Genomic DNA, 19,079 nt, shown 5'->3' on the forward strand with positions numbered 1-19,079 from the left:
CTGTAAAAAAAAAAGCTGAAGATGGAAAGAGGATGGCTTCCACAACAGGATAATGATCCTAAACACGCCTCTAAATCCACAATGGACGACCTCAAGAGGTAGCAGCTGAAGGTTTTGCCATGTCCCTCACAGTCCCCCGACCTAAACATCATTGAAAATCTGTTGACAGACTTCAAAAGAGCAGTGCATGCAGCACAAGAATGTCACAGAACTTTTGAACGGAAGAATTGACGAATTAAATTAAGAAGAATTAAAAGACTGTTTGCTGGCCACAAAAAGTGTTTATAAGCTGTGATGCTTGCCAAGTACTGATCATGCAGGGTGCCCAGACTTTTGCTTCTGACCCTTTTCCTTTTTTGTTATTTTCAAAACTGTAAAAGAAAGAAGCATAAAAGTAATCTTTCTTAAAATATTAAAGACATGTGTCATCTTTATGCCGTTTGGAAATCAGGTCATCTTTTACTCACGTAGTCATTCACAGTAACAGAAGTTTTGCCTGGTTTTGACCTTTTCACCCAAACTTTTACATGCCACTGCACCTCCAACGTTATTTTCAAACTACCACACACAATACACATAAAAATGTGTGTATCTATACGTGTATGTACGTATGTATGTATGTATGTATGTACGTATGTACGTATGTATGTATGTATACATGTATACACACGTACATACATTATAAATACAGTACAAGTAATTTAATTGTAATACAAACTGTGCGTCTTTGCTCAGAAACATGTGTAAATTATATTTATCTCAGTGGTTCAAATATGGGCTGCACGGTGGCGCAGCAGGTAGTGCGTGTGCCTCACAGCAAGAAGGTTGCCGGTTCGATCCCCGGGTCAGGCGGGGCCTTTCTGTGTGAAGTTTGCATGTTCTTCCCGTGCATGCGTGGGTTCTCTCCGGGTACTCCGGCTTCCTCCCACAGACCAAAAAACATGCTCATTAGGTTAATTGATGACTCTAAATTGTCCATAGGTGTGAGTGTGAGTGTGAACGTTTGTTTGTCATTACATGTGGCCCTGCAATCGGCTGGCAACCGGTTCAGGGTGTACCCTGCCTCTCGCCCATTGTAGCTGGGATAGGCTCCAGCCCCCCGCAACCCCGAAAGGGATAGGCGGTATAGATAATGGATGGTTCAAATATGAAAACAAAATACATTTAAGTTTTTGATCACAAATCAAAAGATGTGTCATCTTACGACACATTACGGAAAGTCACTTTGATCCAATCCATTTTTTCAAGGTTAACATGCTGCAACGTTTCAGCTCATGTCCCAACTGACTGTAAACAAGACAACAGCTGAACTGACCTTAGAGCTCTGACACCGCTGAGACCACCATACCACGAAATAAGTAACAGGTGAACTACATCATGCTGCAGCAGTCTTTCTGGTTATGTACTAAATAACACACTCCATCCTGTGACCTGCAGTAACATACAAATTCCCTGGACAGCCATTACCGCTTTCCCGACTAGCATGCTCCTTCTCCTGTGGCCTGTGCCCTGAAAATTATCCTCTAAATTAACTCACAGAGGATTTTTGTGAATGTCACGTAACCTGTTTGCCCGTGGCATGAGGGGCCAGTTTGCTTCTCCCAGGTGAGCAAGAGTTGTGATACTGTCAGACATTAAAGGGGTACAAGGGGTTTTACTGCTTATCCCTTCTGTCATAAAACAAGGCCATGATGGGACATGATGAAGTGTATTTATGAGTGACCAAAAGTGACAAGGGCAATCGGGAGTGAGTTTAAGATACACAGCAATACATGAGCGGCATACAAAAGAATTTGAAAGGCTGACATTCATGTGATTTACAGAAGTAAATGGGAGAGATAAAATAACAAACTGAAACAAACTTTTAAGTGACTAAATCATCATTGCAAACACTGTTGAAAAGATGCCATATATTAGGTTGCATACTTATTAGCAGTATTTTTCAAGCCCTGATCACATTTTTAGAGCAATTAGTCAATTAATTAACTAGTTGATCAGAAAACGAAGCAGCGCAATTTTTGCATTTTGATTAATATTTTATGTTGTTGTTTAAAATCAATTTGTAAAGGTTTTAAGTCTTCTACAACAGTGAACTGAGTATCTTTTGGTTTTGGACTGTTGGTTGGATAAAACAATTTAATAACATTTAAAAATGCCAACTCTGTCTCAGAGAAGTTGTAATGGGCAATTTTCACTATTTTCTGACATACTAAAGACAAACCTTATTCATGAAAGAACAATCATTATTGAAATTTCTTCTGGTGCTTTAATAATTTCAAATTGGTGACCACTGTGGCTTCTTTTCACAGCAGATTGTCTGTTTTCTTCTTCTATTTTTAATTTGTCCTTTGGTGGCAAATAACCCCTATTTTACAGTTGTTTTGATTGATGTGTTGGTAACCTGGCGACAGATGATTTGTTCCTTTTTTTTAGGCCTCTGTTAGCTCTCTCATGTATAATATCTAGCTGCCAGTGCTTAAATGTCATCTAACCTAACTCTGCAGTGATATTCATAATTTTAATGAGGTTACTTCAGAATTTAATTTCTTATTCATTAGCTGTTTATATCACTATCTCAAACTCCTGGAAATCTGCCTTAAGACAAGCAATATTTCGAAAGTTTGATTTGATTTGAATGAGTAAGTTACTGTAGATATGATAATTAATACACATTTTCAATGCACTGTCTATCTAAGTGAGTTAACATTGTTTAAATACAAATTAATAATTGACAAAAAAATAAATAAATAAAACAGCGGCATCTGTACATCTACTCACAAGCAAAAAAAAACACTGTAAACCTTGCCATTAAGCAAGTTATTACTCCAGTCTAGTTACTAACTTTGACGCTTATAATTTGAATTATGGCCAAGTTAGCATTAGCAGTTTAATCCTGCCTTTCAATGCAGTTGAGGATGTTAAACGCAACTTGTGTTTCCACATTCAGCCGTTGTCTTCCACCTTGAAGCCTCCTCTGTAATGAAAGGCAAAATGGCTAACGTAACTGTTTAAGTTACTTAGAATACAAAGTATAGCTCTTACCTTTGTGTGTCTTGTCCAGGGATGTTTTCAAGCACGTCATATAATCCTTCATTATTTTTCAGTCACAGTCATGTACACAAATACTCCACTTTTCCATTTTATGGACCGAACACGTTTTGTTTTCTTAAAGCTAGCTGATTAGCTAGCTACTTTTTCAGCAATTAGCCATCCTTTAAACACACCTTATTTCCATGATTTATTTCCCCTGGACAAACGGTGCTGTTCCACTCTTCCATCCCATTTAAGAGGCTTTTTTCCAGTTACAAACATGACATTAACATAAGGACAGTTTTGCTGGCTAAACTTCGTCTCCTTGACACTTCTGCGGCTAACGGCAGCAGAAGAACTCCCTGAAACGTCTAAAACGTCTACCTTAGGCTACACACAACCCATAATGCAACGCGTTGTTACACGGTCTCACCAGAGGCCGATGTAAAATTCGTATTGTTAAAATGTGGTGGGCGGGAAAAAATCGACCTTGTCACTTCAACTTAATATAAGCAAGCAAAACAATCGAGAAATATTCCATAAAAGTTTTCAGCCTCTAATGTTAGGCTGAAATTTATTTCCCTGGCACTGTCACATGCCCCTTTTTTGTACTTTTTACCTACATGTATATATTTTACAGTATTGTTTTTTGTTTTTTTTTTTGGTTTTTTAAATGCATATACCCAAACAATTTCCAGGATATAAAAATTATATACGCAGCCCTGTTTGTTGTAGGCTATTGATTTAATTTACATTGGAAGAGAAAATTTGCAGTAAAAATAATAATAAATATTACTCAATCCATATTGGTGCACAGACCTAAGTGACATCACTTTTACCCAGCAGAGTCGTCGTCGTCGTCGTCGTCGTCCCCCCCCCCCCCCACACACACGCACACACACACACACATCAAACCACTGGTAAGAGCTGAGACCAAAAAGAAATAAAGAAATCAGAAATAAAATACAGAAATCTCTCCTCTCATCACTCAAGGAAGTAGGTGTACAGGTGCTTCAAACTCACCTGTGTGGGTTGACCACTGGCCTTGCCAGGTCTTTAAGAAGATAAACCTGTCATTTATTGATATCCTTGAGAATGATATAAGTCTCACCAAGTTCTGTGACCTTTCTTTTGTCAGGAACCTTAAGTTGCAGTTCTGACCAAGCTTTAATATCTCAAGTACAACCCCAGCCCAAAGTCTTGAACACTTTGGGCCACAAAGTGGCAAACACTGACAAAATCTCCCCCTCTATCTTAAATCAATGTTATCTTGACTAAAAAAGCCAGAGAGGTATTTTCTGTTATGTGCTAAGGTTGTCAAGTTGTCCCAATACACAAAGCTGTAGATGACATTGATTCACCTTTCATTTGGAATTCTGCCAGGCATTTGGCCATTGATTTTTCACTAGGGGGCGAGATATGAAATGTGCTATTTTATGTATCACATCTGAGCTACTCATACAATGTTGTTCATGTGGCTCGCAGGTGTTTCTCTGGCCACTTGCTCTCAGGCACGCACACGCACACACATGCAGACTCACATCCACACACACACACACACACACACACACACACACCGTACGTGAATACACATATTCACAGCTGCTCACAACCACATGTGTAGGCACGAATGGCCGACAACAGTTTTCCAATTGCATCTCCTCGATCCGACATCTCACAAATGGACACTCGTCCTTATCAGCACATCCGCAGTGTCTCCACTCCATTTTCCCTCCTGTGCTAAACTGTTGAAAGGATCTTTCCTGTGTAATTGGATGTACAATCATCACACAAGGCAGGAAAATAGTGTAAGCTAGTGTTAAACTCATAAAAGATCACATACTCTCGGTTAAGTTGGACCACTGTGCAGACATGTCAATGTGGCCATATGAAGGTCTCAAAAATGTTTAGCAAAAAGTAAACAGACATACAATTGTGTCATTGTAAACATCAGATTACATTGACTTGACAAAGAAAAGTACATCAGAAGAGTTTATTCAGTTCAAAGATAAAAATCAAATAAATCAGCCATGGATTATAAGATGGTAGATTGGGTAAGTGTTGGAGGAGGGATGTGGGGGAACTTGACATTGCCCTTAACTGTCAGAGACAAGGACACCTCCAGTCACATGGACTGTCGAATGAAGCAGCTTGCCGGAGAGCATCCTCCGGGGCTTGAAATGTGTAGCTCCTTCTAACAAAAGCATCTGCTCCATTGTCTGTTAAAAGGTTTTCTAAGTGTAACCAATATATGTTTAATGTCAAGATGGTTATGTGCTCCTATTAGACCATCTATCAAAACATCTTGTGTGTGACAAAAAAATAAAAAAATAAATAAAAATCTAGCACAAATGCTGTGTATTGATTATTTCTTTGGGATCTCCAAAGTGCTCTACTTAAAGAACATTGAGCACATGTCAACACTTACTTTGTGGTTAGGAAGGTAAGCAGAAAACCTTTAGCAATTAAGGCTTTCAGTATAAAGTCTGATGGCCTAGCCAGTAAAATCAATACACACTTGTGCTAGTCAGAAAATATCCTCACTTAGGTAAACAGCGTGAATAAAGGATGCCGTTTGACTTCAAAATATCATACTGACTGCAATCTGTATCTCTTTATGTGCCAGTAAACATCTGTGTGGCATTATAAGTATCCCAAGTGGATAGGAAGTGAGCTGCAGTAATGCTTACTCACCATGGCATTTTGTGCCACGCAAGCATGTTCCTGGGCAGCATCAGGGCCCCGGGTGGCTTATGAGCTTGCGTAACAACTCATTAATAAAGTGAATATGGGCCAGTCACATCTTCAGCACATTTCATGAACTCATCCGCTTTTGCAAAATGCCAGTCAAAGTGATGCAGTGGTGACGGCAAGAGCTCTTTCTGTCTACCCAAATCATATTTCTAAGTGAAGATCCACACTTGACCATATGGGCCAGAGACAGTCCTGGAGCTCAGACATCCCCCCCCAAACCGCGTCATCTTTTGACGGAAGATCCAGACTGTAATAAGAAGAGCTGAGCATCTCTGGCAATTTTTCACAATGACTCAGCCATCAATCACAGTCCCAGCTCTGTAAAAGAGGGCTAAAGTCTCCCTTTCTTCCTGTGATACTTTACATGCAGGATACAGTCAAATACCATAGGCAAACATGGTGAGAAGAATAGAAAGCCTGTTACTCATCACATGATATTAAGATGAATTTATTGGTCTGCTGGGAAAGTCTACTACAATCACACTCTCAGTTCAGTCCTTTATCTGTGTGTGGTTGGAAAAAGTTTATCATTTAATTTACATTTAACTAATCAGAATAGATTTAACCTCACAAACTAGAGTGCAAACTTAGAAAGTCAAAGGACTAAACAAGTGAAATTCATTGTGTGGGTGGAAACAGCTCCAATAGCATGCTCGTGTTGCTGTATCTGCTGGAAGTTTAAGTCTAACCCTAACCCCAGCTATAAAAAAATTGATATGCTGATATGTTTCTGTTTGGGAGTCTTTCTGACCCACGTAGTCAATAACTGCTTAACACAGCTTAGAAAAATACTGTGAACCACCTCTCCAGTTTCTCCAAATCCGACAACAAATAAGCCCTCAAACCAAAATCATTTGAGCTGCATCATCTTCAGCCTCAACAGAAAAACTTAAAGGGACTATCAAGAGGTGAACTTTGCTGTATGTGCAGTAAGTGTTCCTAAAAGGAGAATTTAAATGACTGTTTATAATAATATTCAGCCTCACTTTCATTTTCTCTTACAATATGTGTTTTTTTTTAAATAAGCTGTAAACACAGTACTGGCAAATTATCACCTTAAACACTTGTTGCAGTGAACATGTTAGGAAATTGTTGTTCATTCAGCAGACACAGAATACCCTGCTATCGGTATTTTGCCGATTATCTTTCGAAAAGACAGCGATTGGACGGTAGAAAGAGGTAACATTTCTTCTACTACGTACGAGGCAACAAGCTTATTTATCTCAGATTTTGATGTAGGTAGTACTTTATGTTCAAATGAAAGTTTTTGCTGCTTGCGGGGCTGCTCGTTCATGTCATTCCGTCGCTTCGCAACGAGTTTGATGTGTCTGTGCTGTCGCTCCAGGTGCTTCTTCAAGTTGGAGGTAGAGTTACAAGCGGTGGAGAGCAGCTTTCTCTCCGGGCAGAGTGTGCACTTCACCATCAAGTTATTTTCCTTCCGTTGAACATATTCAAAATAATGACTGAATCTCCACCCGTTGAAACTAGCTTTCTGCTGCTGGGAACCTTCCTCTGAAAAAGAGCTTGCCGTTGTTGACGCTCCCATTTTTTCTGATCTGTCTTTGCGGGTGCCGCTCTGCTGCTGGCTGCCGGGTGTCGACCAATCGGTGATGGTAAATGATACCTCGTGCCAAACCCAGACCAATCACTGTTCCATTCACGCCCCCCCTCCCCTTCCCTTCTGTTCTCTGTGTTGTGTGCGTTGTGTGTGATGAAGGTGCTACTGGCAAATGTAACGTAAGTAACTACAGTAGCTCAGGAAAACTGTAATAATATTACCATGTTCAGACAAGTAATGCCTTACACTACTAGTTACTGAAAAAAGTAATGTTATTACAGTAACACCCAACACTGCTCGCTAGTAACTAACTTTGAGTCATTTGGTGACAGGCAGGTTGCCAACAGTTATGGGATCTTAAGTAAAACTGCTTGCTGCAGCTGTAAGTGATGCTGATGAGAGCTGAGGGACTGAACCAAAACATGAAACCGAGGCAATGAGCTAGAAACGCTCTGTGAAGCTGATGTGAAATGCACAGTTAAATGATCAATTTTTTCAGTTTGTTGCTCCAAGCTCTGCTTTTAACATTACACAGTCATCTGATCCATTATAAATGTAAAAATATTGATTAGTGCAGCAAGTTAAAAAAAAATGCATTGATGTAATTGTGATCATGACCATGAGCACTTTGTGTTTCACTTGTGAAATGGTTAAAATGTTGCTTTGTAGGACAGGATGTACTTACCTCTATTCGTGTCTTCATCCAGGTTGAGTGGTCAAGGTGACTTTCATGTCTCCTGCTTAGCTCATCAAACCCATGTAAAACATACAGTATCTGTAAAGAATTCATTGGTTACACCAGAAATGATATTGAAATATTTATTACAGCTTATGAAATCACTGCTTCTATTGTAAAGCAGACCAGAGCATACAGAGCACATCCACTGTTGCTGGGCCAAAATTTATTTGGCACTAAAATGGACAGAGGGCTAATGAGGGATATTAACTGATAATTAAAAAAAAAAAAAAAGAATTGATCGTTCCATCATTTGGAGGTCCTTTGCTGTTATCCATAAATGTGTTCCGAGACCCAGACAAAACACCAGAACTTTTGTCATAGCTAAGTGATAAATCTTAATCAGTAATTTATTTGTTGGCAAACAAGTTTCACTGTTACAACAAATATAAGTCATCAGGTCATTCAACTTGGAAACCGTTACAAAAAGGAATAAATAAGAAGCCATAATCATAGCCAATAATAAAAACTTATCTGTGCCACTAAGTTTACTTCCATCCTCCATTTTATTACTGTTTATTTAAACAAATAAATAAATATATTTTCTCCTCGAGGAAGAAAAGAAAAACACTTCCAGTTTTTCTCACTCCAAAAGCTCTTTCTTTAATAAGTAAAACAACCATCTTTCTTTTTCGTACAAGCGCCTAGTGCTCATCAATGTTCAATTTGTTCTCTTTCTGAGAAGCACAATCGTTTTCTGAATGCCAATAGAGATGCAGAACGCACTATGGACCTTTCTGAGGGACACCTCCTGATTAACTCGGACTTATTCTGTCTCCTCAACGATCTGTGAATCACAGCTCTGCCATCTACAAGGTAACAAAAAAGAAAAAAGGGGAAAAGAAATCAAATAGAAACAGAAAGTAGACCTGAAAACAAAGCTGAAGGTGTTGCACAAAAATGCCAGCACGATAAGAGTTCTGTTGTGATGTTTTTTGTGTTATTTTGTTTCTATTTAGATGGTCATTTCTCAGAAAGTGATAAAAGATGAAAACAAAAAAAACAGACCAGTACCAGAAACCCAGAGAGGCCAGCACAACAGAACAAAATTGCTCCTAACCACTACATTTACAGAGACAAAGGTTTTGCTCGGAACAAAAAAAGCATACTATTATGTGCAATGCTAGTTATCTGTACAATTACATAGAAATATCTCATAATTCTCTTATTAGTTTTTTCTCCCTCTTTTAACAACTGTTATTACAGTAAAATGAAAGAAAAAAGAACAGCTATGCTTGAAAGCATACGATCAATAATTCCTTCATGGTAATTGTTCAAAATGTTTTTGTTTTTTTTTTGTCTTTTTTTTCATTGAAGGGACACTTCAGCAAACAAAATGTGCTGCAACTCACCAAAGAGGAAGAAAATCTTTCAAAAAGTCAATATAGATACAGAATTATAATAAAATAGTCTTTTTTTAAATTTCCCATCTGTTCCGGTGAAGTCTATGATTTAGACTCGTATAGTTTGGGGCTATGCAGTTCCTTTCGACTGTCAGACTATATCTCTGAGACCTAAAAATCCTGTGTGGGTAATTGTCTCTTTTCACACTGAGACAAAACACGCCGAACCACACAGGGTTTGAGGGGGGAAACACAACATCAACAGACTGCCGCAATGTCTAACCAAATATAGTCACATATTAGCCCCCAAACGTAGCAATTATTATGCTGTTTGTGGTCAGCAACAGCGAGAGTACAGTTACTTGCTCCGCCTCAGTCTTCGCGACACAGAATAAAAAGAAAGGCTACCACTGCCAACGACTGATGGAACAAGGGGACACGGGGAGGAGGACTACAGTAATAGGAGGGACACTGGAGGAGTGGGAGTGTGTTGGGCCTATAGGCTGGTGACCAGGTGCGAGGGCTCCTGAGGGGCCTCTTCTGGAGATAAATCCTCTTTGTTTGGGGGCACGATGAAGCCATCGCTGCTGCCCCGCCCTAGCTGGTAGTAGGAGTGCAGCTGATGGAGGTGGTTACGTGAGCCCAAGTTGGGCATGCTCTTGTAGTAAACGTCGTCCAAGCTGGCCTCTGGGCTCTTGGCGTCCCCGCCGTCCTTGGAGCCATCAGCAGATTCTGCAGACACGTCAGGCAGGCCGGACAGCATGGGCATGCTGGTATAAAGGGAGTCTCTCTGGTGGCTGTGGCTGGGCGACGAGCCCTCGTCCTCGGTGTGCTCGTTAGTGAGTAAGGGAAAGAAGCTCTCGCTGTTCTCCTGGGGGATCCTCCTTCGAGACGAGGAGGAAGTGGTGGCAGATGAGAAGGGATGGTGGGGCAGTGGCAGGGGTGGCGGCACTGATTGGTGGAGGTGATTGTGAAGGTTGTCCACTGCCTGCAGTGACGGGGGCGGTCTTTGAGGCAACAGCGGGGCGTTAGACTCCTCACGGATTAACTCCAGGCCCAGGCCTTCGTCGTGGTGCGGACCAAAGGTGGAATGGTCATCCAGGCTCAGCGCGACATTCATGCCCATTCCCACCCCCAAGCCCATCCCGTAGCCGCTGTCCTTGCCACCGTTGCTAACATTATTGACCAGCTTATTCATTAGGTTCCGGTTCTGCTCGGTTGAGCGCTCATGGGAATTGTTGAGGTAGGAGGGGATATAATTGGAGGTGAGCTCTTTCAGGATCTTCTTCTCCAGGGTGGTCTCCTTGTGGTTGTAGCCCCGATCAATGATCTGGACGCAGTCACTCATGTACTCAGCGCTGGCGATACTGTAGCTGTTGCCATGGTTACCATTCAGTGGTAGAGTATCCATGACACTTGTATCCCGGGCATTGTTCAGGATTCCCTCTGGAATGACAAATATGGGTTGGGTTGGGGGGCAGAGTGGGCGAATGAGTAGGGTGAAATCTGATGGGATGTAATTGCCACAGCTAAATGTCAGCCATTTTTACAAACACAAATCATGACAATACTGTTGCTCTTTTATTCTGAAACATGTTCTGACCCTCAAGCACTCTCAATATGTAATGTCACCCACAATTCTATAAAGTGCACTTTGTGGAAAAGAAGACCCTACAGTACCCAGATTAGGTAAGACAAAAAGCACAACATTTACATTAAAATCCTCCATATTCTGCAAATATGAACATCATACACACTTACCTTGTTATAAAACAACATTTTCTAAGACCCAATTTCACTTTCCATTACATTTTACTGATTATTCAATGGCAGTGATGAAAACACTGATATATGTGTGACACACGACAACACAAAGCTCAAGCACAGCACAAAAACACAAAGCTGAAGCATTAAATTCAAGCAAAGACAAAATAGCCATGCATTCAACACTTAAAGTGAACACAAACCAGAGCGACCAGGTGTAAATTTGGACCCCAGCCATATTGTCCCCTATGAGCATTTCAATGTGAAACTGGGAAAAAACTAATTTATCGATGTCTGCTTTGTCCGTGTGAACATAACTTGACATCTCTCGAAGCATGAATTAATTAAAATATCTCAGAATCTACCCATACTGGAAGGAGGGAGCCTTTCTGTTCTCTCTGATGCATGAACATGTAGATTTCATATTTTATCAATTTGACCAAGTCCATGCTATCACCATCAAAGCAAATGTCTGATGATAATTCAAACTACCCCAGACAAGGCCATCCGCACGGTCTGACCTCTTGAAAATTTGACAAGATGCATTTTGGAGACCTTCAAGAAGTGTATTAGCTTGATCAAAGTGAATTGGGGCGGGGTGGGGGGGCAAGCGTATGTTGAAATTCAGTGAAAAGAATACCAATCAATTTATATTGATGTGCCTGATGAAATGTTGAGGTGAGTCTAAATATTGACTGCAATTGGATCAATTGGATTAGCTTCAGGTTAACTTCAGAATGTGATGGCAAATGGGCCAGTGGATATTTGCCTTTGCGAAGCAGCAAATGCCCAAGGTCTTTTTTTGTGTGTGCATCAAGTGGTGCAAACTTCAGTGAGCAGTGGAATTTAGGATATGATTTAAACTGATTTTTACAGGTCTGAAATGCTGAGCGCCTTTGTCAAAAAGAATGCTAGTACTTCCAAAGGGAATGAAGTTTTTTTTCATTATCCCTTTGTCAACACTGAGTGAAAAGAAAGTAAAGCCAAAGTCAATTACATTTGATAAGCAATGTTTAGTTTGACTCCCATACTTGTCTCTCTGTAGGGCTCTTTTAGGGACAGCATGAGGGAAAGGAAAGAAGAAAACACAATAAGCATAACAGTGACAGGTAGAAGAGAAATGTGCACATACAGTATGCTGATGATGCATCAAGAAAATCTTTCTAGGATGCAACTGTTTTCTGTCACCATGCAAATTCTGCGTACCCATAGAAAGAAGCACAACATATCTATTAAGAAATCTGTAAGAAAAAGACTTTTTGCTAAGCCTTCATTGGGGTAAAAACATGACAACAGCACCAGTAAGTCCTCTGATGCATTAGCATTTTCATCCTTTCAGATATTTCTTTTACATCTGTAGCAATGAAGGAGAATTACAGCCCTCTGTCATGAACTCCAATGCAATACTTGTATTGCACACATAAATTATCCACTGATCAAAGTTCTGTTTTACAGGAGTTTCTCAGTTTTACAGGCTCACAAAGTTATAGCAACCTCACACTGACTGCTGAGAGTTGGAATAAATAAATAACAGCTCTGCAGAGAGAAAAACAGCATTCCAATAGTCAGACTGATCCCAGAGTAAAGCCAGAGATGGTTTCTAATACTCAGATAATATTTGTATTAGTGTTACAGTCAAAGACAAATATGTTGAAAGAGCATCCGCTCCAAAAAATACAAAATTAAGAGATCAATTCTACATTGACCAACATTTTGAATATACAAATTATCAATGACTACAGTTAGAAGTTTATGTTGAAAGAAGCTAAAAACTGAACTATTTATGCCTCAAAACAGGGACTTATATTGCTGGATATATTAGAACACCAAGAGAATCAATTTAACAGCAATCCTCATGTTCGCTCTCCAGACTACTCTTCTCTAATAGAATTGATTTGATTTCGAATTTTAATACAGATTCAATGACATTTATGGCACACAACAATGTCTGACAATCTAAAAGCAGCATAGAAAAGAAAGAAATGCTACAACTAAAAACAGAGACACAGAAGACATGGCACACAAGCTTCACTGACATTAGAGCACATTTAAAATAAATGACTGGGGATGTATCCGGCTCATGAAGGGCAACTAATCTTGAACATTTTTACATGTTTGTCAGCCAAACAGCCATGTCTGAGTGTGATTTATGTAACCGAATTGTATGCCCTGACCAGAAGCCAAGATACACCTCCAATGAAAAACCCCACAGCAAAACAAACCTGGAGGGTTTTTATGATAAAGCTATAGTTTGTTCAATGTTAACACACAACATCTAGAGCAGTGTTTTTTTAATCAAAGCCCTGTAAAAACCCTCAAGGGTGAAAACTGGCATTTCAGCTTAGTGCAAGTCCATTACTTTTAACTCTCCAATCATAGAGTTGCTTTCTGTTCCTGGGCAGGAACCTCACAGTTTCTGCAGGACTAGACATGAAAAAACACTGCCCTAGCCACAATGGTAAAAGAATGAAAAGAAGCTAGCACACCTTGTGTATTGTACATGCCCAGAGGGTTGTTATAGACTGCCGATTCCCCAAGCAATGTATTATAGGGATTGTTAGTGCCATGAGGACGTAGGAGTGCATTAGGTATAAGATGGTTAGCCATAGCCCCTGGAGCGGCCAGAAAGAGACAGAGTGAGACAGAAAAAAAAGAAACAGAGGAGAACAAGAGTGTAGAGACAGAAAAAGGTAGGTGGGTAGATAAATTGAGATATAGACAGAGAGAAAGAGAGAGAACACACATATCAGTTCGGCAGATGCAGTTGAGCAATGACAGCCATTAACATCCAAATGATCACATGATCATTAATGTGAGGGGTTTTGCTACATGAAAGTGGCAGAGCTGACATGGCTAATGGGACCGATGGACAGTGTGTTAATTGTGTTGTTAATGCCGGCCATTAGTATTAAGCCTGTTTTTGTGCTCCACATACAGGCAGCATGCCCTTGCTAAAAGACATAAATTAGAAAGAAGCACCAACATGGCCAACACAACACGTGCGGTTCAATGTCTACTCAAACAGGACACAATACAGTGTTTGATCTTTGAGGCTGAAGAAATACATAAATCAGAAGCTCTAAGGTATTGCGATGATTAGCAATGGCAACTAAAAAGAGCCAGCCTGTCGAGCTGCAGTGATTGTGATGCTCAGCATTTAAAGAATGTGTGGGGTGGTGTCTTTTTTTAACCTTCCAAAGACAAAGAACACACAAGCAGAAAATTGTTGTAAAGAAAAAAATAAACTATACATTTGTCTACTTTAATATAAGATGCAATTGCTAGCATGTCTGGCTAACTAGATTACTAGCTACTAACACATGCACTGTGTGGAAGCAGGTTATTAGCGGTTCTTTATTGGATAGCTAACAGCATAAGGAGAAAGCGCAAACACACTGTTCAAAATACAAAAAAGTATTAAAGCTACACAGTCGAATGGGGTTCGGTTAGAAGACAAATAATAGTCAGACTTCACATTTTTTTGTGTCACACTTTTCCACTCTTGAAGCTAATGTTAGCTCAATGGGCTAGCTAGCCACATTGAATATAAAACATGCTAGCGACAGTTGTAATTTCAACCTGCACAACTGCCTGTTTGTGCCTAGAAATGAGAGGACTGCTTTTGTCTGCCTCTTCCTCCAATCTATTGGGTAAAGCTTCCACCATTATTGTAAACTGCATATGTGCAGAGTGAGAACAAAAAGCTTGAGGCGTAGTAACGGCCTTGCGAATGGTCACAGACTGCACTAATATTATTGCTTGTGGCATTGGCAATCTTGTGAACTGAAGTGGTATCATATTTCCTTTCCTTCAAAGAGCAAAGTTCACATTTTGTTTCATTCACTTATGTGCCATTGCTGAAAAATCCTCTGAATGAAGTGACATGCTTCCTCTTTAGTCTAGATGGTCATTACTTTGCTCCAGCCTCGCCTCCTTCACACAAACACAACAGAGGCTCATTTTCTGTTTATGTGCTGCTCATCCTCAGATACATGCCAGGATCTTGCCAAAATGACTCATCAGTTTCCCAGCCACATACTACCACACTAAAGCAAGCTTCACAGTCTGAGCCCTGTGATTAGCAGCAGATTTGAAGGCTGCAATCTTAAACATGAATGGCGCAGATTCCCTGATGTTTGTTTTTCTCCGCTGTTGATAAAAATAATTTATTTTCGAGCGTTTGAATACATTATGCAGAATATCAAGTATGCTGAAAATATTTGTGGCTTGCATTCATTTCCTGTTTACAAGATTTTTTTCTACCCCCCTGTCAACATGATATGATGCTATTATTTTTAAAGCAGCCAAATTCGAGACTTATTGGGGGGGGGGGTGGTACATGCATGTGCCTCCACGATGCACCATACCAGAGCGGGTAAACATCTTTTATCTGAGGTATGAGTACACAGCAATTAGATCCTCTGGCAGAGTGTACTGTTCTTTTGTAATGCTCTGAATCTGTCATACCAATGGAGAAAGATTTTCATATTACCTTGTGACTCTCCCCCCCCGACACCCATCTGTTCAAAAGTTGGTCTTAAACTTTTTGACAGCGTTCTGATTGCAGGAGTATTTTCTGTCTTCTCCTTAATGAAATTTTAAAAGGAGCTGATTAGGCTAATCTTTCCAAATTCTTAAAAGTCTTTGTTTGAGTGTAGTATTAATTAGACATATTATAATTTTGCTTGGGAATCAGAATGCTGTTTTGATTCCCCCCCCAAAGAAACAGTAATTTGTTGTTGCTGTTGCTGCTTGCCCTAATTGCAGCGTATTCCATAAGCATTGCATTCATTCAATGACAGCACCCCCACTTAATGTGTCTGCATTTGATAAATTGGACAATTTCCAAAACCACACTGATTGTGTGGTGCAATAATCTTGAATGCTGCGGTAAATTGAACATGCAACCCTATCGAGATGATTGCATCTCGAGAAGAGCGCAGTGAGAGTGTCAGCTGCCAGCTCGATCTCAGGTGCGAGGGTTGGTGTAACGGGTGGTGGTGGTGGTGAGGGGCATACTTTCTTAATAACAACACAGACGCAGCCACAGATAAGTGCAATTCTATTTGCATCTGTTCCTTATGATGCTTGTGATGGTGAAAAACTCCTGAGCTCTTGCAAGTGCTGTCTCCATCAGTTCCAGCCTGGTAAGAAGCCCAGGGTATAACACTGTGTTAATAATTTCTATCTCCGCCTTCTGCCTTTATGGAATATCCGTATAGGCCTTTCTTCAGCACCCGACCTACTGCCTAACTTCCGCCTCTCCACAATGGATAAAGTCTGTGTCTGTTGATGGTGCTAAGCTGAGTGCCTAATTATTGAGATCCTGACACTTCCTCCCTGTGTCGAACATTAATCCATCATTGTAACTATGCATTAGTGTCTATGCAAGCAGGCGCCCAGAGCGAATTTAGAGAGCGAGCAGTGTGGAACTTGAGCCCTCCATCAAGAGATGCGATGAGTAGGGAGATTGTTAGGGAGAGATGCCAGCCTGGACTTGCTACTGGATGTCAGATGTAGTCTGGTATCTATTTTCTGTATAACCCGAGAGACTCCGAAGTTCACTCTATTCACTGGCCTGCTGTCAAATGCATTATGGTGAAACACTTTTTATTAACGTGTTTCTGAGAGGGAATTCCAGCGAATTGATTTTTTTAGATTATTATTCAGCACTTTTCCTCAGAGTGTACCCAGTTTTTGCAAGGCTTTGCAGTCAGGTGGCATGATGTTGCGTTGGGGTTATCCGCTTTGTCAAATGCAACAAAGCAAAAATCTTCCTAAACAATCCGATCAAATGCGTCTACATTTACTCAATCACGCCTTCTTATTTTATACATTAAATGGAATCCTTTCTGTGTGCTCCTTTAACTTGTTCGATGGTCGAAATGATTTGTTGATGCTTCAAAATAACAGATGTAATGAGCAATTTTCTGGAGCAGCGTGACACCAAAGGAGGATGTTATCCTTTCAATCAATGCCTTGTATTCACAGTCACATTTTCTTTCATCCAGGCAAAAATGTTGACAAACACACCCAGCTATTTGAGCATTACGTGGCTATTGATAGCAGCTCTGATGCATCAGAACTCAGTAATTGATAATAATTGACAGTGGTGTAGAAAAATGCATCTTTTACTTGGAATTTTAATAAGGTGGAGTATCTGAGGCGAATTCCTGTCTTTGTTATTGAAAGAAAAAAAAGGATTTTTATACTCTACAGCCCTTGTGTGACATTACATAGAAACAAACTATAACAACATTTAAAAAAAAGTGAAGCTTTTATGAAAAAATGTGTCTTGCATTAGTCATGAAGTCAAAAGTGAAGGCCAGTGTATTGAGTCATTCAAGTAAATATGTGCTGCAGGTCCAAATACCTCTGTTGAGTGATGCAGAGCTATTGATGTCACCGGTCATAAAAGAGGACTCGGACTGTTTTCTGACTGTGTCATTCCACATTCGACGGATGCGGCTCTGCGGAGACAAACAACATGTCAAAACACATCAGAATATTCACTCTGAACTCTCTCAGCAGCATAGCTAAAAAGTAAAAGTCTGCACATGGAGGTTTTACCACAAGTATTTCTCTTAAAGCTCACACTCAACTACTTTTTAATGCAATAAAGGCTGAGATATAAAGCCAAAAAAAAAAAAAGAAAGAAAAACAGCTTTTTAATCTAGAATTTAAACCATGAATCACACCAGCTGTGGGATAAGTAACCTCCAATTAAAGATGAGCATTAGTGCTGGGATAGGTGAAGTCAATAATAAAGTCATCAGTCAAGCTCTCTGAATCAGTGTCTCAGGCTGCAAAGGCTCAATCCAAGAGGGTTCATCCTGGTTAATTATGATAGAGTCCCACGAGCAGTTGCAGAAGCTAAGGGTCTGGATATCCAACCACAGAACTGACTACTTTCTACCCTGTGCCAGAGAGACTTGGCAGAAGATTTCAGATTAATATATAACGTTTGGTGACGGTGAAAAGAAAATAATGTGCAAAATGTTTCGTTATGAAATGCTTAAAGGATACTGCCTGTTTATTGCAACCGAGGTCTTATTTTTGTAGTTTCGGTCATCACTTCTACCTTTGATAATAACACTGCATTTAAGTATCATCTTTATACTGCTATTACAGCAATTTATTGTATAACATAATAGCAGGGTCCAAGCTTAAAAGGACAGGTTTAAGAGTAAAGTCATGCAGTGAAGAGAAGCTTTTAAGAACTGCTTTTCTATGAATGCCTTCGACACCTCAGACAGGTTTCAACTTAATTAAATTATGAAATGAAGTTGGAGCAACTGCTGCAGCGCCTCACCTAATCTCTTCCTGAAATTCTCCATTAAAGAGTGACACTCAGACCTCGAACATGTTTTTATTCATAAAAGCTTAATCATCGCATCATAAACGACGTGAAAAATGCCCACGCAGGCGATCAATGCCGCGCTCTCAAGACAGCTGCGTCGTTTTAGGCACTTCCGTGTCAACCCCAGGTGACGCACGGCTCAAATATTCAAACAGCAACGTACACTGACACAGCTGATCTCATTAACATATTGTACATGGTGTTGCCCCAGCACTGGAGGCACAGATGGGTTGAAAGTGACACTGCTGTTTCTTCTTGTTTTTTGGACAGATAATAACCATTCATAGCCAGCGGGTTCGAATGTACTTTGCTGATTACACATTCATTTAGAAGCTTCAGAGTTAGCAATAAACAACCACGTCTTACTGAGTGTTTCCATTCCTGTCTTGCTCATATAGAGCGATTGAGCATGAGGTTAGAGCCATCTCGTCAAAGCACTGTGTATAATTAAACACTTTGATCTGTAGGCAGAAACCAGCTTGTATCGTGGGCTGCACTGCATGCTTGACTCTAAGGACTATTTATAATTGAAGG

At 40.2% G+C, this 19,079-nt stretch overlaps 1 protein-coding gene across 1 annotated transcript in view; it reads right to left on the minus strand.

Moving 5' to 3' along the window:
• Positions 1 to 8,147: 8,147 nt before the first annotated feature.
• The window catches only part of LOC139351437 (adhesion G protein-coupled receptor L3-like), a 206,991-nt gene continuing 196,059 nt past the window's right edge, over positions 8,148 to 19,079 (minus strand). The window contains exons 21-24 of the mRNA XM_070993321.1: positions 17,559 to 17,655; positions 13,672 to 13,797; positions 12,217 to 12,234; positions 8,148 to 10,867 (exon numbers count right to left, since the gene is read on the minus strand). Coding sequence (XP_070849422.1) covers positions 9,918 to 10,867; positions 12,217 to 12,234; positions 13,672 to 13,797; positions 17,559 to 17,655 — 1,191 coding nt within the window. The 3' untranslated portion in view covers positions 8,148 to 9,917. The remainder of the gene's footprint in view (positions 10,868 to 12,216; positions 12,235 to 13,671; positions 13,798 to 17,558; positions 17,656 to 19,079) is intronic.

Source organism: Chaetodon trifascialis, chromosome 23 (genome assembly GCF_039877785.1).
Source record: "Chaetodon trifascialis isolate fChaTrf1 chromosome 23, fChaTrf1.hap1, whole genome shotgun sequence".
Taxonomy (NCBI): Eukaryota; Metazoa; Chordata; class Actinopteri; order Chaetodontiformes; family Chaetodontidae; genus Chaetodon; species Chaetodon trifascialis.